Source organism: Eutrema salsugineum, unplaced genomic scaffold (genome assembly GCF_000478725.1).
Source record: "Eutrema salsugineum unplaced genomic scaffold, Eutsalg1_0 scaffold_9, whole genome shotgun sequence".
Classification (NCBI taxonomy): Eukaryota; Viridiplantae; Streptophyta; class Magnoliopsida; order Brassicales; family Brassicaceae; genus Eutrema; species Eutrema salsugineum.
Window position 1 is genome coordinate 4,790,966 of NW_006256342.1, and position 21,533 is coordinate 4,812,498.

A 21,533-nucleotide genomic window follows, 5' to 3' on the forward strand; every position below is an offset into this window, starting at 1 on the left:
AACTCATCAAAAAGAAAAAGAGAGAGACAGAAACCGACATAGTATTGTAGAACATTTTAAAAGATAAATCTCTTCTCTTATAACTAGATTATCTGTAATTAATATTTGTACTAGTACACTTCTAAAATTTGGAGCCACATGCAAATGCTTCTTATTCATGTGGTCAAGACCGGTCCATTAAATTACTTAAACATATAGTCGCAGTTTTTCTTTTAAAAAAAACGTTAGGAGTAGCGACTATATATCAACAGTTCCCATTTGATCAAAAAAAAAAAAGATATCAACAGTTCCCTCAAAGCCAAATCCAACTTGGAAAAAAGTAGGAATACATGGATCTCCAAGCTCCAAATATGCCATTAAATTAAGCATGTAGTTTAAATTAATTAGCGGGTTTCACGAAAAAATATTGAGATCAATCTAACTTTGCCTATCCATTTCTTTTCTATATAAGATAAAACATCAATGGACTGAAGAAAATTAAAATTATTAGAGGGGGATGCAGTTGACTGACTATATATTTCCAACTTAATTTTTTTTTTCGTCTATGCTGTTGCTATTAGCATAGCGAAAGTGTGAAACCATTACATAAAGAGAGTTTGCTTTATTAAAGAGAGAGAAAAACGATACATGAATCATAGATATTCATGTATCGTTTTTGCGGCTTTAGAAAACATATTTCTGTTCATTAAAAATCATCGTACCCTTGTAAATTGTATTTCCGTGACGCATGCTCGCCAAAATGCTAAATGCCAAAGTGAAAATAATCAAAATTACTTAGCGACTTTAATAAGATAAAAGTCATCTGATAAGTTTTAAATAATAATCCGCATATACAAGTTAGCATCTTAATGTTATATTTTTTAATTTTAATTTATTTTTGTGTGACTTATAAAGGTGTTAATCAAAAATCAATAATCTAAATGCACATGATTTTGTTTAGATTTGAAAATCAACTAAAATCCGTAAATCAATAACGTCCAATTAATCGCAAATGAAATCATATGGATAATTATGTAGACACTTACAAACGAGAAAAAAGTGGCAATTAGAGACGTCCATGTTCTCGCTACGTATCTTCATTCCGCGGAAGGTGGCGAATATAACAGAAGCAAACAATATAAAATTTAAACCCACCACTCAATAGTTTTATGTGTTCTATTCACTCACTATTCAATATTATTTTGGTGTCAGCCTAGCTAGACTTGCAATTATTTTTTCATTTATGTTCCTCAAACAACAACAATTGATGCTATTTGATATTTGACTGTGATTGGTAGCGTGCATGTATGTCTAAGAAAAAAAAATACTAATAATTACCCCCCAAAAAAATACTAATGCAAAAAACAATAATTTGATTAAATTTTTAGACTAACGAGATTCTCCACGATATCCGATATCCCTAGTATATCAATTTCGACTTGAAGAAATTTACGTTTCTTTTGTTCCAAGAGAAGCCAATCTGATAGGAGATGCTCTTGCAAAGAGCTCCTTAATTGACTTGAGTTAATTCTAACAAAAATTAGTATTCCCACAGAAAAAAAAAGAGATATTGGACACAACAGACCGTGCACGCTCGAAACCTTAAACAACTAGTCATTTGAAAATAATTGTCGTAACAGTTGAATAAGGTGGAGTAAAGATTTGAACCTCGTCATAAACCTAGGAAGATCGTCTATTATTGGAATTAAATATCCTAACTAGTCAACAGTCAATCGTGACACACTTTCGTAGTCCAGTGCCGGTCAAATTGAAACCACCTTAATTTCCGACGACTCAGCTTTTATTAATACTTTTCAAAATGAGAATCAACTTTTCTTTTTTTCTTCTTGTTTAAGTCAACAATCAAATCTAAAAAGAATACCTTATGATTTTTGAATAATTATAATAACAAAAAGAAAAACATACTCAGCCGCCAAAGTGCCAGCTACAAAAGAAGCTCAAGAAAGTACTAACGTATAGTCGACTTTTGGCTTTATAAATACTCACCCAAAACTGAATCGATTTAACAGACAAACGATCCTTCGTCAAATGATAAAAAACAAGAAAACAAACAGCTTAATCTCTCCAGACACAACTCAAACTAAAAAAAGAAAAAAAACCGACATGGCTCAGAATGGTTCGAACACTACTGTGAAGCTGCTCGGGACATGGTCAAGCCCGTTCGCCTTGAGGGCTCGAATCGCTCTACACCTCAAATCCGTAGAGTACGAGTACATAGAAGAAGCCGATGTTCTGAAATCAAAGAGCGACCTTCTTGTTAAATCCAACCCAATCCACAAGAAAGTCCCTGTTCTTATCCATGGTGATGTATCAATCTGCGAGTCTCTCAACATCGTTCAGTACGTCGACGAATCCTGGCCGTCCAAACCTTCCATCCTCCCTTCCCTACCCAAAGATCGTGCCTTTGCTCGTTTCTGGGCTCACTTCGTCGACGGAAAGGTAACAAATGATTTTAGTAATCAACTTTATAACTAGTACCTCTGTTTCTTTATAAATGTTTTTTTTTTAACAAGAATGTGTTATATGTTTTGAACATGTGTACAGTGCTTTGAATCGATCGATGCGGTGGTTAGAGCGAAAGATGACACTGAGAAGATAGCGGCGGCGAGGAATCTGATGGAGAATCTTGCGGCGTTGGAGGATGCGTTTCAGAAGAGCAGCAAAGACGGAGGCTTTTTCGGAGGAGAAAACATTGGGTTTCTCGATATTGCATGTGGGGTCATAGTGGGCCCACTCTCTGTTATCGAGGCGTTTTCAGGTGTGAAGTTTTTGAGTCCAGATACAACACCGGGCCTGGTCCAATGGGCCGAGATATTCAGAGCACATGAAGCCGTGAAACCTTACATGCCTACCGTTGCCGAGTTCGTCGAGTTTGCTAAACAGAAGTTCAATCTTCAGTGACTACATCTCATAATGACTTGTTTTTATAAAGAATTAATATTGATGTTTGCTTATAACGTAATGCCAAATGGAGACAAGTATGAGTATCGGATTTATGTTTGGCAGAAAATGTTGTTTTGCAAGAACTACTATTCGCGAGAAATTTATGTCATGATTCGATATAATAAACATTGAGCTTGGATTTAGCCGTCTTTATCTGTGTGCTTTATGAATTATGATGCTTATAATATTTGTTATTAGAAACTAATGAAATTCGTTTTCGCAAAAAAAAAAAAAAAAAACAAATGGAATTTTGTTCATGCAACACATTTGCGTTAGAGTATGTCGACCACTAATAGCATTAAAGCTTCATTGACCAATCCCCCAAAGTTTTTTTTTTTGGTGAATGAAAGGGGACAATTGTCTCCTAAATTTATTAAAATATTAATTAAAAAAATTACATTCGGACATTTCTGGGTATAGAATACCCATTCACATCTTCAATTAACAAAGTCCTAAGATCCTCGAGACATACATCAAAGACATGAAAACCAAGCGGTAAAGTAAACGCATAGTTCGCTAACCCATCTGCAAGACGGTTAGCCTCCCTATACACATGAGAAATGCGAACTATCCAATCCCTCGAGAGTAAGCCATAGCACAAACGTACTAGGGAAGACAGTGGATGCACTTCACTAATCCCTGTCTGAAGAAAACCAACCACAATTTGCGAGTCCACCTCGAGCTCAACTCGCGTAGCTCTACACTCCCATGCGATGTAGAGGCCATAATAGACTCCCCATAGCTCCGCTAACGGAGCCGAACATGCGCCAATATTCACCGCAAAACCTCCTCTCCAATTCCCGTGTTCATCTCTAAGAACTCCTCCTGCTGTTGCAACACCGGGATTACCACGCGATGCACCATCAGTGTTAAGTTTCAGCCAACTCTCGCTCGGAACTATCCAGCGAATCAGCCGGTCCACTCTTGCCACCGTAGTCCCGGTCGAGCTCAGCTTGGTATGTGCCACGATCACTTCCTTTGCGGCTTCCTTAATGAACCGTACACGATCTCGACATCTTCCGTTAGACCCAAAGACGTTGCCACACCGCCATTTCCACCCCCACCAACATGCCATCGCGAACATAGTAGACCATTCGCTCTCCGCAACCACCATCTTTACTCCTAAATTTCCGTATAACCATTCTAGTAAAGAGCTCGAGAAAAAAGATCCTAGCGCTCGTCTTAGCACAATACATTCCCAAATTCCAGACATAGCAGGACAGTCCCGAAGGACATGTAACACGGTTTCTTCTCCTCCCTTACAAACTTGACATAATGAAGTAGCACAAAAGTGTCGTCGATTCCTTTCAACATTCGTCATAATACTCTGATTTCCAACTAGCCATAGAAAGAGTAACTCTCTCCGGTGCCGTGACCTTCCAGATACGCTCAAAGTTGGGAAAGCTCATCCTCTCCCAAAGAAGGAACCATGTGATATTTATTTGACATGTCACAAGCAAAATAATGAATAGAAATCTAGTGAATTATTAATCATGCAAAGAAGGAAATTAAGTATGACATATCTAGGATAAAATAAAAAGAGCAGATATTAGACGGATATTGAAGAGATGACATCTTCGAACTGTAATCAAACAAAACTTAGATATGATTTATGCCAAAATTTGAGGACTTCATGATTCAAAATGACAACAAGATTAATGAAAAATTTTACAAGTTAACGAAGTGATAAATTTGAATTTTATAATAAGATTCATTAAGCCATGCTCTTCAGCTCTTCATATTTTGAAATAAGTTTTCTGACTTGTTTTTCAACTAATCAGCAAAGTAAAACTTTTACAAAATAAGTTTTCTGATGAAGTTAAAAGCTTCGACTAAATTTACTACATGTGATAAGAAATCCATTTCAGTTAGGTGATGTTATTTAGCCTAAACAAATATCATTTATGATAAATATGTCACAATGTTGGTTACATTTACATTTATTTTATTAGTAAGAGTAATGCAAAATGCATTTTGGAATTTTATCAGCAAAATAATAGTCAACAAAAAATGTATGAAGGAGGAACAAAACAGATTTTATCTGTTAGCCTAGAAACTAATTCCGGAAAAATAGCATGATTACTATATACACTTTCATCAAAATTGTTTTAGTTTTTTTATTTACGTTAACGGTTATATTAAGAATATTTATGTATGTTATAAACTCGTTTTGATATTAATATATTTGATTTACCGTAAAAACAAATGTCACAATGTTGGTTATATTGGTTGTTTTTCTTAACACACTTATTGTTATTATATAGCAAAAATTAGAGGATATAAAGTATAACAATTAGTTAATAAATGTTAAAGATAGGATGACAGAATAAATCAGAAACTTTATAATCTATTCTGATTTTGATTCTGAGACCATGATGCAGAAGTCTTACGTATGGTTCCCTGAGAAGGCTTGATCGAAAACTTGTCAAACGTCTCTTCATGCCTGTATCAATCCATCGTTCTATCATATATGCGGAAAGTCACTATGTGCCTCTCGAGAGTGATAACACCGGATTTTGACCATTTTTATGGATCATTTTAATATCCTTTATAGGTGTTTTTACTCTATTTCCAAAGGTTTTCAAAGGATTTCTATGTTTTCGGATTTTAAAAGACTTTTCAGGTAATTTGGGATAAAGAGGCACAAATTGGAACAAAAAGACTCTTTTGGATAAATGCAGACCGTCAGAACTCTCATGGTGAGACGAAGACCTTCTCACCGTCCGATCACCCTCAAAATTAGACAACTTATAGAAGAATCAACCAGCTTTCAAATGCATTTGGTTTGGAGACATTCCAACGGTTGGATCTCAAGATATTCTATTAGCCCCGGAGCCACTCAAAGACGGCCAGCGTCACGCGACCGCGGCCAACAGCCCATTTCCCGCGGTCAGAAGCTTTCCGACCGTGGCCAACCACCTAATCCCCGCGGTCACGTCACTTCCGACCGCGGCCATCAAGCTCCGAACTAAAGCCCATGATTCTGAAGCCCAAAGTCATTCTCAGCCTCAATTCCGGAACCCTAGAGACCATGGAGTATTGAAGACTATAAATACTTGTCATTTATGTCGTTTTTAGAGAGAACCCTTGATACTTTACAAAAACCCTTTTTCTTTAGCCGTTTTTATGCGATTTTTGTAGAAGATTGTTCAAGTCCGAGTTCTTCAATAGAGAAGCTTTCTTCATCTCTTTTCTTTACTGTTTTTCATTACTTTTATTAAAACCAATGATGATGTCGACCTCAGCCATGTCTGAGTAGATCCCGAGTTGGGCTTAGGGTTCCCGAAAGGGGCTCTCATAATCGATTAAGACATCTAGGTTTATAGATCTGGGATTTCAACTTTGTTCTCTGTTTATTCTTGTTCTTATTGCATGTATGCTTGATTGATCACCTAGTATCTGATCTAGATAGTTAGTGTTGCGAAAGTTTTCATTAAGTATCAGCCGTAGAATGAAACAGGCGATTTTTCCGTAGGAGTGGAAATCTACCTGCGGCGAGATCGTGAGTATTGACGAGTCTTGTGCAGCTGTTGCGTTCTCTCCCTTCCAGGGCCAGAGTGGAAACCTACCGGTCAGGGTTGCGAGAAACAGTTGGTTATGATCACGACAATGACGTAGTCATACCGCCGTACTCTAGCTCTAGAACCCTATATATCGATATCCGTCAATCCCAATCTATCTACCCTAGTGTCAAAACCGATTATGATCCCTTAGAGTTCCCGAAAGCTCAGTTTTTTTAGCCATAGTTTACAAACCAATCAATTTTTATTTGCTTATTTAGATCTGCATTTCAATTGCTCTAGTTCGATATTTACCTTGCTTTACTTGCTTTCCATTCGATTTTTCTACTTGCTTTCTAGGATAGATTTATTTGCTTTCTTTAAGTTTTAGTTTAATCCGTGAAAAACAACCAACCTTTAAAACCAATCTAGTCTAGACATAAAGTTAGAAACCGTAGAAGAATACCAGGCACACAAATCTCTATGGATTCGATCCCTAAATACTACAACTGATTAGCTGTGCACTTGCGGCTTTCATTTGTTTTTGTTAAGGGTAAAACTTGTTCGCTCACGTAGTTGTCACGACATCAGAGAGTAGGGGGCTTTGTTCTGAGGGAGCCGACTTGCGCTGCTTTTAGAGAATGTAACTACGCCTTAGGAGATGGGTTCGATTCCCGGCGTGGTAAGGGACGCAGACCACCTAAAAAAGAATATTTATTATTTGATCTATATCTTGACATAAGAATCAATCAACGGCACATAGATCATGAAACGGAAGTAGGCTCGCACCTTTAAGTGGAGAGAACCCTATAAACCTTAACAACATTATTTTTAATGTCATGAATTAATGGAAAATTTTAGAAGTTAACGAAGTGATAAATTTGAATTTTATAATAAGATTCATTAAGCCATGCTCTTCAGCTCTTCATATTTCAAAATAAGTTTTCTGACTTGTTTTTCAACTAATCAGCAACTTGTAAAATTTTGAATAATATTCAGCTTAGAAGTAAAAAAGTTGTGATTTTTTCTTTCACCAAACAGAGAAGCACCAAACAGGTTTGCAACTAAAAAAATCTGAGTGCTAGATAAGATTTCTAGATGAAACTGAATCACAATTATTTGAATTGAATATTAGGTCGAAAACAGATCAATAATGATTCATACTCTCTCTTTTAGAACATCATAAATTGTTTTAGGATAAAACTAATTAATATCACGTTTAGTTCTTTTTATTGCATGTGTCCGAACATGAATTCACACAGACCGTAGCCTTCTCCTCATCTACCTTCATATCTGTTCATAACACACAACAACAAAACCGGAAACATGGATAGTAACAAAGAGTCATAAAATTCTATACGATCATCTAGAAAAAGTTACAAACATCATAAAAGTAGCTCACTATAAGCTATATAAGAATAGAATTTTATATGAAGATTAAAGTTTGCGATAAACTTACCCTGATCTCTAACAGAAACACAACGATGCATGACACAACCAACTTTGCAGAAATAATCAGTTTGGTCGATTTTGTTTTGTTTTAATTTAGAGACGGATTTCTCGCCACATTCGTGGAGACATTTGGGGGGACAGCTATTTTTAATTAGTGCGATTGGATTAAGAATACACAGTTCATAACATTTAATGTAACATAATGGAAAATCTGCATTTACAGCCTCCGATTCAACCATAAGGTTTCCAATCGTCAACATCATCACCGCAAATACGGCCATTCTTTTGTTCTCCATCTTCTTTGAGGATACAAGGTTATTTTCTTTCTTTTTTGGAGGAGAGGAAATATAATAGAAGTTGATGAAAAGTGTTTGTTGATTGTGGATGTTTGAGTAAAATATGGCTTGTTTATATAGGAACTGTGATATTTTGTATATTAGTTAGTATTTTTATAATCAGCAATAAATATAGCTATAATTTTGTGGAGATATATATGACTGATTGGGTAAGTTATCTAACTTCGATATTTTAGAATCTGAGCAAATTAATTATTATATAGTTTCTGAATCACGTCCTGATTCTCTACTTTTACTTCTTCTTCTTTTTTTTTTTGCTTGTAAAAATAATATTTATTATTAGTAATAAGTCAGCTGCAACATAGTGCCTAAAATTATATGATTTTTATGCATTTAGTTGATCTTACATGTTTATAAAAACATCAACTGTTGCAAAATAAAACAAATAAACATCGCTTTTCAATTCTTTTTATTGCACATATCCGAACATGAATTCGCATAGACCATAGCTTTTTTCACATCCACCTCAGTATCTGCTCATACCACACAACAATAAAAACCCACAAGGCCACAAAGACATAAGTAAATATTTAACAAAGAGCCACAATACTGTGCTATAAACACAAACATCGTAAAACTATGAACTAGAATAAGTATGTACATTTATATCAAGATTAAAATTACGATTGTTGCCAAAAAACTTACTCTGATATTTGACAGAAACACAACGATGAGTAATACAATCGACTTCAAGTTCTTTGGGTTTTGTAATTGGTGGTCGTTCTTGACACCATCCAATACATCTGACGGGACAATCAACCTTCATTACGAATTTTAAACAATAATCAACACATGTTTTAAAACATTGTGCGAAAGTTCTAGCCTCCGATTCAACCATAAAATTTCCAAACGTCAACATTATCACCACTAATACGGCCATTTTTTTGCACCCCATTTTTTTTTAAAGGATACAAAGACTTTCTTTTAATTTCAGAGGGGGGGGGGGAGAAAAATATGGCTTATAAGGAATCAATTTGTATATTAGCTGGTACTTTCATAATGAGCAACAAACCCCTTATATATTGATTAATCAGAAACACAATTTTGGAGAAAATATTTAACAGAAAAATAAGATTTATTATAATTGGACATCAGTGAATTAAAGTATGTAGTTGCAAATCTACTTCTAAATATAATCTATTACATATAAATATATAATTTGAAGATAAAGAATGGTTAAATTATGACCATTAAATTATCTTAGATAACACATAAAAAATTACAAAGAGTTAAGATATAAGAAAAGCTGTAAATAAATCTTGAAAAGTTTTTCTTTTGTCTTTTTTTTTTTCCTTTTTATAGTGAATGGACATTAGGGAAAATCTTATATTACTTTTAACAAAAAAATATTTCTCATATATGCTTTTTATTTTTAGGACATAAAATACTTTTCTATTAAATGTGAAAATAATTAATAAAAAGGAACCAAATTATTGCAATATTTTTGAAAGCGGAAAAAAATGAAAATGTGTTAAAACAAGGCTACTATCTTGCCCTCGAGATTTATATCACCATTGAAGAAGGTTTTGGAACCGAGTAATAACATGATAGCACATCAACCGCACTCTATTCTAAATAGATGATATAAATAAGAAGGCTGGTAAAATTATGTGTTCTCTGGTGGTGCTTCTTTCAAGCAACAACTAGAGAATGATGAACATGACGTGTATTCCCTGCAAATCTTACTTATGTCGAAAAAAATTGTAAACATGTAAGGACATTTCTAGGTCTCAAGTCCGCCCGAAAAAAGACAAGGATCTGAATACATTCCAAACTATAGGTTTTGGCACCCACTGGGAGATAATTTAGTAATACCAACCATGTGATGAAAGCATATCATAGAACTCCTTGTGAATATCAGATAACTTAGTCCAATCCTAGTATCCTGCCTACTTTTCCCAGCGAGTTTGAAGGCGTTCCCATTTCTAAAATGTTATAGAAAATATGTCTACAATTGTTTGGAGAATGTCTCCAAAACATGATGTCCGCTCCTGCATGCATACATAGAGGAGGAACCGAGGAAGTCATCTCATGTAGGTTATCAATTTAAGTTAAATCCTAGTGTTGTTTTTGTAATTATCGTCCATCTCTGTATACAAGCTGACAAGTGGTATTATCACCAATAATGTCAATTATAATTCGATCTTGAAAACCTCATCTGGGTTGGTTTCGGAGCTGTATAAGTTTTTTCCATATCCAAGAACCAATTATAAATGTTACAGGGTTTTAGGAGTTTTCTCAGTGTTTGTGAATAATCGTTCCCCGAAAGAAATTAGTGTATTGTTTCCAAATGAACTTACAACATTGTTGGTTTAACTAAGTTTCTTTTGTAAATTGTAGATGTAAAGGTCAAAAACATACAAAATATTTTGCGTTTACGCTTGGGATATATTTTTCTAATGTGGATATTGATGTATGTATTCGATAGAGTTACTTTTTATATAATGGTTGTGTAATTTTGTGTACCACTTACATTTTTCATAATCAGAAAAAATCAGCTGCAAAACTGTGAGTAAAAAAATTGAAAAAAGCTTAAAAAATCCTCAACTATTTAATATTTGCCAGTTTTCTACTCGAACTTTTTGCGTTGCCAGAAACCTACATGAACTAATTTTTAGGATCAAAAAATTATCTGAAATATTTTATAACTCCAATTTTCATCCCACGATTTCACGGCCGTTAACGAATTAGTAAACTCAGTTATTTTCTAAAACAAGAAAAAGCTAAAACAATTCTCAACTATTTAATCTTTGCCAAAAAAATACCTTAACTTTTTATGTTGCAAAAAACACACACAAACTAATTTTTCAATGTAAAAAAACCTGAAACATTATACAGTTTCAGCTTCTAACCTACTATTTTACATCCATTAATGGTTCTCCCCAGCTTCATTCGTATCAAATTTTAAAGAAATGACGTGGACACTTGCTGCGAGTTATGAGATATGTTTGTTAATTGATACACTTGCTGCGAGTTATGAGATATGTTTTTTTCGTAATTTGATACCATTCGGTTATGGGAAACAACAAAATCAATTTTCCCGAATCTTAATTCTCACACATACAAAATCTATAAATATAAATACGAACTTCGAGTGGTGTGTACTAGGATAACGTCACACACACACAAACACTCATGTAAGTCTCCTTATCGTTGGGTTAGAAGGTTTGCCTTTCTCGACAAATGTCAACACTGACACATGTGGGGATCAGTCAAACACTCTTTTCACTTCCATCACATTTACATTACATCATCGTAATCTAATCCAACTGTCAACTTTTGACCACGTCATCTTCATCCCCATGTGTACGGCTCTTAGACCATCTTCATCAAGGAACTCCTATTTGGAATTCAAAAGATTTTTTATTATTTCTTTTAGTTTTTTATTAAAAAAACACATTTTCCTCCGCCTAATAAAATAGCGCCACGTGGCTGTAAACTCAAGTTTGAGACTCTTAGACCATCTCCAACCCTAAACCCCTTTTTGGGGTTCATAAGAGTTTTTATAATAATTTTCTTTTTTTTTGAGCAATGATGAATCCCAACTATTTTTTTAACTCCAACCATGAACTCTTCCTCTTTGGGTTCATAAGAATAACAGTTAAAAACTCCTTAATAACGAACATACAGATGAATAAAGAAACAGAATAAGAATCGGAATATGCTGACTGCAAAAACAAGTGTAAGCCATGGATTATCTTTACCTTGTCACATGAATAATACTCTCTCCAACCAGATTCCTCAGCGTGGAACACTTGGCAGAAAATGGATTGCTCGTATGTGGACCCAAATTCAAATTAGATGTGATGAAGAAGAAACCGAGCTTTTTGACCCAAAACCCCACAGATCATCAATTTCGAAGAAACCCAAATTCATAGTATTTTCGAAGAGCGCGGCGCAGAATATAGAAGAAAATCGGTGGAAACAGAAAACAGAGTCGGCGGTGTGAGATTATCGGATGAAAATTGTTTCTTCTGATTTCGACGAATAAGATACTGACAGTTGGCCAGTGATACTCTAGTCATACAGGTTCAAGAAGATGAGTGTAGTCATACGGGTTCATCAAAATTGGACTCATTTTTTAATTTTTAAACCTCAAAAAATTAGTTGGTCCCACTTATGATACCCTTATGATCCTCCGGAGATACCCTTAGCTAAAGCGCGGTTCACAACATATTGGCCTATTTTCTATTATTTTTAATTTAACCTGCATATAGATGGTCATGAACCCCTTAAAAAATCTCAATGGAGAGCTCTTAATCCTCCTAAGCTTTCCAACGATATCCTTAGTGTTCAGACGATCATCCTTATAACTATAGTATATTAGTTAGTATTTTCATAATCAGCAATAAATATAGCTATAATTTTGTGGAGATATATATGACTGATTGGGTAAGCTATCTAACTTCAATATTTTATAATCTGAAAAAAAAATTATTATATATTATCTGAATTACGTCCTGATTCTCTACTTTTTTTATTACTTTTTTTTGCTTTTACATTAACTTACTTGTTAGGTATTATTTTGAAAACTGAAAGGTAAAAATGATTTTAATTAGTAATATATCAGCTGTAACATAGTGCGTAAAATTATAATATGATTTATATGCTTTCAGTTGATCTTACATGTTTATCAAAACATAAACTGTTGCAAAATAAAAATAATAAATATCGCTTTTCAATTCTTTTTATTGCACAGATCCGAACATGAATTCACACAGACCATAGCTTTTTTCACATCTACCTCAGTATCTGTACACACAACAACAAAAACCCACAAATACATAAGTAGATATTTAACAAAGAGCCATAATATTGTGCTATAAACATAAACATTGTAAAACTATGAACTAGAATAACTATGTAAGTTTATATCAAGATTAAAATTAAGATTGTTGCAAAAAAACTTACTCTGATATTTGACAGAAACACAACGACGAGTAATACAATCGACTTCACAGGAATAGTCAATTTGGTCAATTTCGTTTGGTTTTGTAATTGGTGGTGGTTCTTTACACCATCCAACACATCTGACAGGACAATCAATCTTAATTCGTACGAAAGCAAAACACATATCAACACATGTTTTATAACATTCTAGAAAATGTCTGAAACTTATAGCCTCTGATTCAACCATAAGGTTTCCAACCGTCAACATTATCACCATTAATACGGCCACTCTCTTGCACTCCATTTTTTTTTAAAGGATACAAAGACTTTCTTTTAATTTCGGAGGGGGAGGGAGTAAAATATGGCTTATAAGGAATCAATTTGTATATTAGCTGGTATTTTCATAATGAGCAACAAACCCCTCATAGATTGATTAATCAGAAACACAGTATTTAACAGAAAAATAAGATTTTCTATAATTGCAACAACATTGAATTAAAGTATGTAGTTGCAAATCTACGTCTGTATATAGCTCTTACATATAAATATATAATGTAAATAAATAATGAGTAAATCATGACCATTATATTAAATTAGGTAATCGCAAAAAAAAATTTATCAAGATTTAAGATATAAGAAAAGCTTGTTAATCAATAGTGAAAAAATGTTTCTTTATGTCTTTTTTTTTTCCTTTTTCTAGTGAATGGATATTATATGAAAAGCAGCTTTTATTAGTTTTACAAAATAAAATATTTATCATATATGCATTTATTTTTGGGACATAAAATTTATATGTTTTATGTATTTTTCTATTCAATGTGAAATTTATTGATAAAAAAAGGAAAACAAAAGTAATTACAAAATTTTAAGAACGACAAAAAATGAAAATATGTTAAACAAAGCTACTATCTTGCCCCTGAAATTTGAATCACCATTGGAAAAGGATTCGGAACCGAGAAGAAATATCATAGCACATAGACCTCTCTATTCTAAATCGCATTTTCAATGACATAAATGAGATGCCTGGTAAGATTATGGCTTCTCTGCTGGTGCTCCTTTCAAACGTCGTTTGAAATGTCAACTACAAAATGATGAACATGACATTGTCGTACTGATGTGTACTGACTAGTGAACTCCTTGTGAATATCGGATAACTTTGCTCCAATCCTAGCATCCTGCCTAGTCATGCCTACTTGTCACAGCGATTTTGGAGCCGCTACCATTTCTAAAATGTTATAGAAAATATGTCTACAGTCGTTTGGAAAATATCTCCTAACAATAATGCCCGCTCCTTCATGCATACGTAGAGGAGGGAGTCCTCTCATGTGGGTTATCATATCCTGCAACTAGAATTGTCGGAAACGTCAAAAATTGAAGGTTAATCATTTAAGCATATTGTTTTTCTTGCAATTATCGCTCGTCTCTGTATACCAGCTGACAAGTGCCAATATCACCAATAATGTCAACTACACTTTGATCATGAAAATCTCGTCTATTTGGTCTCAGAGCTGTGTAAGTTTTTCCCAAATCCAAGAACCAATTATAACATTTTGGGGTTTTAGGAGTTCTCTCAATGATAATGATTCTTCCTTGAAAGAAAATAGTGTATTGTTTCCAAATTCCAAAAAAAAAACTCGGTTTAAGTTTCTTTTGTAAACTGTAAATGTAAATGTCAAAGACAAAAAAAAAACAATAGAAATATTTTGTGTTTACACTTAGCACTTAGCAGATATACGTCTAATGTGGATGTTGATGTATATGTTGGAGAGTTACTTAATATAGTGGCTGTGTAATTTTGTGTACTAGTTAACATTTTTTATAACCAGGAAAAAACCAGCTGCAAAACTATGGAAAAAAAAAAGTACTATATGTAATTTTATTAATTCAAACACTGCATCTACAATAGTGGTATTTAGGAGAGTTTCTCACTAATAAAATAATAAAAATATTAGAAAAAGTAAGAAAGAGGGTGAGAACCGATTCTCGTTTTAGAGATTATAGAACTCTTATGAGAGACTCATTTGACACTTGTCCTTTTATGATTTGTTCATTTAAAATATTTTTCAATTAAATTTGTGTTTACATTATAAATTGTGTTCACACTTAGAATGAGAAACCTATATAAAAAAACTATCGTTAAAGATGGTCTAACATCTCATTAGATTTGAGTTGATACTGCAAAATTGTCTTGGAGATATCCATTCTATAAGCTATTAAAAATGTTTTAACTTATGAAATCATTTGTTAGTTCTACGTCATTTCCTTGAAATTTGAAACTAATTGTATTATTAGTATTATTTTTTTTATAACATTTGTATTATTAGTATCTATAAAAACAAATTTCTTCTAAAATCCAGTGTTTTGTGATACACTTGCGAAATGTTTTTGTTAATTGATACACTTGTTGCGTATTACAAGCTATGTTTATTTAGTAATTTGATACCATACAGTTACGGGAAACAACAAAATCATACTCCCTCCGTTTTACAAAGAGTGTCGTTCTGACACTTTTTTTTTTTTAAAAGAATGTCGTTTTAGAATTTTAATGTAATTTTTAACATAAAATACTATTTTTAACCTCAATAAATTCAGAAAATTAATTATAAATGTAATTTCAAGAGTCATTTTTTGCAAATTAATAAAGGTATAAAAGACTTTTTATCTTATTTCTTAATTTGTGTGAAAAATGTCAAAACGACACTCTTTGTGAAACGGATGGGTATTTCCAAAATCTCTCAATTCTCACGTACAAAATCTATAAACATAAATACAAATGTTGGCAAAAAAAAAACATAATTACAAATTTTGAGTGGTGTGTACTAGAACTATATCACACACATTCATGTAAGTCTCTTTTTCATAGGGTTAGAAGGTTTGCTCTTCCCAACAAATTTCTAACACTGACACATGTGGGGACCAGTCAAACTCTTTTTTTCACTTCCATTACATTTACATTACATCATCGTAATCTAATCCAACAGTCAACTTTTCGTCACGTCATCTTCATCCACACGTGTACGGCTCCTAATCCTCTTAAGCTCTCCAACGATCTCCTTAGCATCCGGACGATCATCCTTATCCACCGCAACGCATCGAAACGCCAGCTCAGCAACCGCCGCAACACCACCGTCGTCATCATCAGCCGCAAGCAACGGATCAACCACCTGATCAATTAGACCCATTTGGAGCTTGGAAACGAATAAATCAGCCAAAGCCATATCTCTCTTCTCACGCCGTTGGTCAACCGCTTTCATCCCCGTCATCAGCTCCATCAAAACGACGCCGTAACTGTACACGTCACTCTTCTCCGTTAACCGGAAAGACCGGTGATAATCCGGGTCCAAATAACCCGGCGTACCTTGTGGGCCCGTGCAAACGTAATCAGACGAAGAAGCAGAAGTCGCCGTCGTCTCCGAGAACACCAAGAGCCTAGAGAGACCAAAGTCTCCGACTTTGATCCTCATGTCTTTCTCAACGAAAATATTCGACGAGGTTATGTCTCTGTGAACAACCGGTGGAGCAATAGAGAAGTGTAAATACTCCATAGCTAAAGCCGTTTGCAAAGCGATATCTAGCCGGATACGCCACGTCATCGTCGATTTCCGGCCGTGGAGATGATCGGCGAGAGTGCCGTTGGTGACGTAATCGTGAACAAGAAGAAGCCCTCTCGGGTCAGAGCAATAGCCATGGAGCTTGACGAGGTTCGGGTGGTTGATTGAAGAGAGGATCAAGATCTCGTTGCAGAACGATTTCATTGAGAAGGCTTTGCAATGCTCGGTGGCTGCGGCGGTGGCGCCGTGATGATGGTGGAGGAACTTGACGGCGAGGAGTTGTCCGTCGCTGAGCTGGCCTAAGTAAACGGAGCCGAATCCTCCGTCGCCGATTTTGCGTTTTTGGTCGAATTTGTTGGTGGCGGATTCGAGCTCCTCGAAGGTGAAGACCGGAGGGAGAAGAGCGGCGGAGCGGTGACGGCGGAGGAAAAGAGCAGCCGGGTCTTCTTCGTTGACTGAAGAGAAGAAACTCCCTCTCCGTGATCGGAAAATCGCTACGGCGACGGAGACAGCGAGTAAAAGACATGTCAAAGCGAAGATGAGAGACAACACTGCGACGTTGTTGATTCGTTTCTGTCTTTGCGTTGCTGATTCGGATCTGGATTTGGGGAAACAGAGGAAATCTTGATCCGGGTGGGTCGAATTAAACCCGCAAACTCCGTTTTTGACCCGACAATCGCTGCATTTAGCAAAGTAAGGGTCTTGAGATTCGTCCCATTCGACTTCGAATCCGAATCTGGTGAAGAAATCTTGGAGAAAGCTTAAGAGATCTCCTTGGCAGCCTTGCTCCGATAACGACCCGTGGGTTGATTCGCAGCCGTGGAGGATCCGACCCGGGTTCTTCAAGAGTTTGCAATCCCAAGGACAACGACTACAGTTTGGGAGAATCAGAGGAGAGCAAGGACGGAGAAGAGAGAGACGAGAGCAAGAAGAGTCAGAGACTCTGAAAGGTGAACCGGTTAAGTCGATGAACCGGTTATGGGAGGAGGAGAACCGGAGAGAGGAGCAGTTGTTCTTGTTCTTGTTCCGGTTAGAGTCTAGTTGTGGCGGAGAGATGGGAGAGAGGAGGAGAGATGAGGAGAGTGAGTCGTAACGGAGGAGAGAGAAAGTGAGGTTTTTGATTGAGATGGTGGCGCGTGGAGAGGAGCATTGGATCTGGAAGTTTGGGTGGCCACATCCCGGAGAAGTGGAGAATGGGAACGGCGGAGAGGAATTAAACGGAGGGCAATGAAAGGTAGAGGAAGGAGAAGAGCAAGAAGCAGAGGTTTTAACAATGGTGAAAACAAAGATGAGTAGTGAAAAGCACCGCCACGAAGAAGACGGTGGTTGAGACATGTAAAAGGAGAAAGTGGAAGAGATCTGAATCTGGTGACTGGAGTTTTCGAAGTGGACAGTGTTGTGAGGAAGAGGAAGAAGAAGAAGAGGCACGTGAAGGTTTAGGAACTCGGAAATTGAAGAGTTTCTCTCTAACTTTTTAGTTTCGTTTTCTATTTTTCGAGATAGATAAAAGAAAAAGAAAACTCTTTTGTTTATGTTAAATTTTGTTTCGTTTCTTTCTATGCAGTGAAAGTCGAATTCAAAATATTTTGCAAATTCCTTACATTTTTTTTTGTCTCAAATTAAGCCAAATGAAGATTTTATTCTGATAGTTATGTGTAAAGAACAAATGGGACAATGAGAGTACAGGAGCGAAAAGAAAAAGTCAAAATGGACAACAGACATTATATACATATGTAAAAGTAGTTCAGATTATAGTGGATGCTTTACTGTTCAATAATAAAAGTGGAAGCTTATATCGGTCTTTGAATTATTGCTGGAGAATATAATAAGGAACTCATACTTTCAACTGCTTTATGCAGAAATGGTGAACGAAGACTACCGACAATAACTAAAATTCTTAAGAGAAATTTCTTTTGGTGTAAGTGTAACCAACAATTCCAACTCTTATTTTATAATCTTGATGTTTGATAATCAATGTCGTTCTATGATTTTACACATAATAAAAAAAGTAGGGCTGAAATTATTATCCGGTATCCGGTATCCGATCCAGTATCCAATCCTATCCGATCCGTAAAAACTGAATATTCGTGTAGTTCGGATCCGGATCCGGATAGTGAAACTAAATATTCGTTTATTTCGGATACAGATCCGAATAATAGAAAATTTTGAAACCGAATATTCATTATTCATTTGTTAAATATTTATTTATTTTAATAATATTTAATTATTTTTAAAAATTAACTTTAGAATTGTTTTTGGTTTAACTCTTTTACATATGATTGAAATTCATATTGTGTGATAATTTTTTATTTTAGATTGTGAGATAAGAACATAAAAATGGATAACCTATGAATATGAAAATAAATTAACTTCTCTATTACTATTTTCTCTTTTGTTATGTAAATTTTTAAACTTTATACTATTTGAATGCTATTTGAATATTTTTTAATTTTTGTTATTTGTAAGTTGCTATGATAATATATTTTAATTATCTATGTTATTTTATTATAATTTTTAAAAATTAAAGATTTTTTTAAATCAACAAATCGGATATCCATAAATATTCGGTCTTCAGATATCCGGAGTTTTCGGATCCGGATCTGGATAATAAAACTGATTATCCGGATCCGGATCCGGATACCTTGAAAAGTCCAGATATCCGGCTCCGTTCTAGGATTATAAAAAAGTATCTAATATTTTATTTTTAACCAACTATAGAAAAGCTAAATTTGTCATTTCACTAGATACAATCTGCGAAATCCGCTGATATTCATCCGTTGGGTTGATTCGGCGGGTCCTGGTCTTAGTCGTAAAACATTAATGAAAAAAACTGTGGCTGATTTGTTCTCATCTTAGTTTTGTCCTTGAAACATAAAGATTGCATCACAAATCTAAGGTGCAATGATACAGCCGTTGATTTGGAGCCTTTCCAATTCATGATTCATAAACAAATAGGGCCAATTAATGCGATGCGAAATAAAGCTGACCTATTTTGGGGTCTCTCTCTTTATAATGTTTGTGTGATAATGTTTCTCCGTTCAATCATGAATCCTTTGAAACTTAACGTTAAAACACTAATGGGCCTGTGTATTTCGATTCCAAACTTATATAGATTTTGTTGGATCCATTCAAGAAGCAGATAGAACAGCAATATAGTGGCCCAAGCCAAGGGAAGCACGTCTAAGCAGTAAGCGCACTACCCAAGTTTAAAAGCTTATGAAATAGTATATCAGATCTTAGATTTATTTTATATCATTAAAAAGACTGACTATAATTGTGAGTCATTGTATTTTCTTTTATATCTTAATCTTAAGTTAAACCAGTGTGTGTTAAGTTAATCTAATCTATAGGAGATATTATGCGATTAATCAACAAAACCGATAATGTAAAAATATAGACATAAAAACATATTATTACCTCCCAAAGCCTAGTAAAAATATTTTATCTTTAAAAATATTAAATTACAGAAGTTATAAGATAGATAGAGTTTAAAGCATCAATTATGTCATTTTTATTTAAAAACTTTGTTTTTTATCTAAGTCATTAGAATGACTAATATTTTATTTTATCCATTTTAAGAAATAGATTTGTAAGAACGAAAAAATTTCCATAAGTTGTTCCATTTTATGGATTAGATTATTGTGTGGAACTGTATACAACAGAATCCACATTTAGATTTAAAAAATTATTGACAAATCTATTGTTTGCCCAAAGATTTATGAGCTATTAAATTGTTAAGATGCAATATGTAAACCCAAATATTAGTACAAAAATAAAAGAGAGTAAGTTGACTTACTATTGATAAAAAATATCACAAATTACAACAACTACTTAAAAAAAAAACAAAATGTACCTTAATGAATAACATCTGGACCTGGTCACGGAGACTATTCATAAACAGCCTGGAAATCCAATTGACAATTTCATCCTATATTAGAATAATAATTCAATGAAAGTGAAATAACTAGAAACTCTGTATAACAATCTACGCGCAAAACATTTAATTTTATGAAATGGTAATACTTGGACAACAAATAATAAGAAAAGTGCGTATAAATCGAGTAATCCTCGCCGTGTATTCAACGAAAAAAGAAAAAATGGAGTTATTCACAAGAAGTTCCGCCGTTAGATTACGGAGCTGCCACGAGAAATACCTCTTCGCCGTTGACGACGAAAAAGCCGTCCGTCAAAGCTCTGACGGGACGTCACGGCAATCGGTATGGACGGTGGAGATGGTGCCACGTAAGCCCGATTTCATCCGTCTCAAGAGCTGTTACGGCAAGTATTTAACGGCGAGCGAGTCGTCGTTTCTTCTTGGTATGACCGGCGAGAAAGTCATCCAAACGCCGCCGTTTCGTCAGGCGGAGCACGAGAGCGACTGGGAGCCGATCAGAGACGGCTTGCCGGTCAAACTCATGTCGTGGAACGGGAAATATTTGCGCGGGAACGGTGGATCGCCGTCGTGGAAAAACTCCGTCACGCACGACCGTGAGCCGTCCACGTCAACGACGAAGAAATGGATCTTGTGGACCGTGGAGGTCGTTGAGAATCCGGAGAAGGTGTCGTTCGCTGATCGTTTTTCGTCGCCGGCTTCGAGTTTTAAATCTTCTGTCTCCGATGAGTCAACTCACGATTCACCGGTTAAAAAGTTACAGACTTTCGGATCTTTCGAATCTATCGGGTCGGATCCTGGGTCAATGGCATCGGTTTCTTCTTCGAAGCTTATGTTTACTCCGTCATTGTCGGGGACATTGTCCCCAAAACCAATAGAGGTTTGTCTCAATTCACACATTTTCATGAAACATGTAATTAAGAATTTTTTTTTTTTCCGGGAAAATGGT

General features: G+C 35.1%; 3 protein-coding genes across 3 annotated transcripts in view; 2 read left to right on the forward strand and 1 right to left on the reverse strand.

Annotated features, from left to right (window-relative positions):
* Positions 1 to 1,986: 1,986 nt before the first annotated feature.
* On the forward strand, positions 1,987 to 3,110 carry LOC18008147 (glutathione S-transferase U12). The gene is made up of 2 exons (XM_006390884.2): positions 1,987 to 2,439; positions 2,545 to 3,110. The coding sequence occupies exons 1-2, from the start codon at positions 2,029 to 2,031 to the stop codon at positions 2,899 to 2,901; spliced, it is 768 nt and encodes a 255-aa protein (XP_006390946.1). The 5' UTR covers positions 1,987 to 2,028; the 3' UTR covers positions 2,902 to 3,110.
* Positions 3,111 to 15,997: 12,887 nt separating this feature from the next.
* Positions 15,998 to 18,256, reverse strand: LOC18008047 (LEAF RUST 10 DISEASE-RESISTANCE LOCUS RECEPTOR-LIKE PROTEIN KINASE-like 1.5). Its single transcript, XM_006390887.2, has one exon. The coding sequence runs from the start codon at positions 18,025 to 18,027 to the stop codon at positions 16,123 to 16,125; it is 1,905 nt and encodes a 634-aa protein (XP_006390949.1). The 5' UTR covers positions 18,028 to 18,256; the 3' UTR covers positions 15,998 to 16,122.
* A 2,464-nt stretch (positions 18,257 to 20,720) lies between these two features.
* The window catches only part of LOC18008157, a 1,172-nt gene continuing 359 nt past the window's right edge, over positions 20,721 to 21,533 (forward strand). Inside the window, exon 1 of the mRNA XM_006390888.2 lies at positions 20,721 to 21,531. Within this exon, the coding sequence (XP_006390950.2) occupies positions 20,790 to 21,531 (742 nt within the window). The 5' untranslated portion in view covers positions 20,721 to 20,789. The remainder of the gene's footprint in view (positions 21,532 to 21,533) is intronic.

Bases quoted from the DNA above. Each gene is read 5' to 3' on its own strand.
- LOC18008047 (XM_006390887.2), bottom strand. From the start codon at position 18,027: ATGTCTCAACCACCGTCTTCTTCGTGGCGGTGCTTTTCACTACTCATC.
- LOC18008147 (XM_006390884.2), top strand. From the start codon at position 2,029: ATGATAAAAAACAAGAAAACAAACAGCTTAATCTCTCCAGACACAACT. The intron at 2,440-2,544 runs GTAACAAATGAT...ACATGTGTACAG, and splicing joins CTCACTTCGTCGACGGAAAG to TGCTTTGAATCGATCGATGC.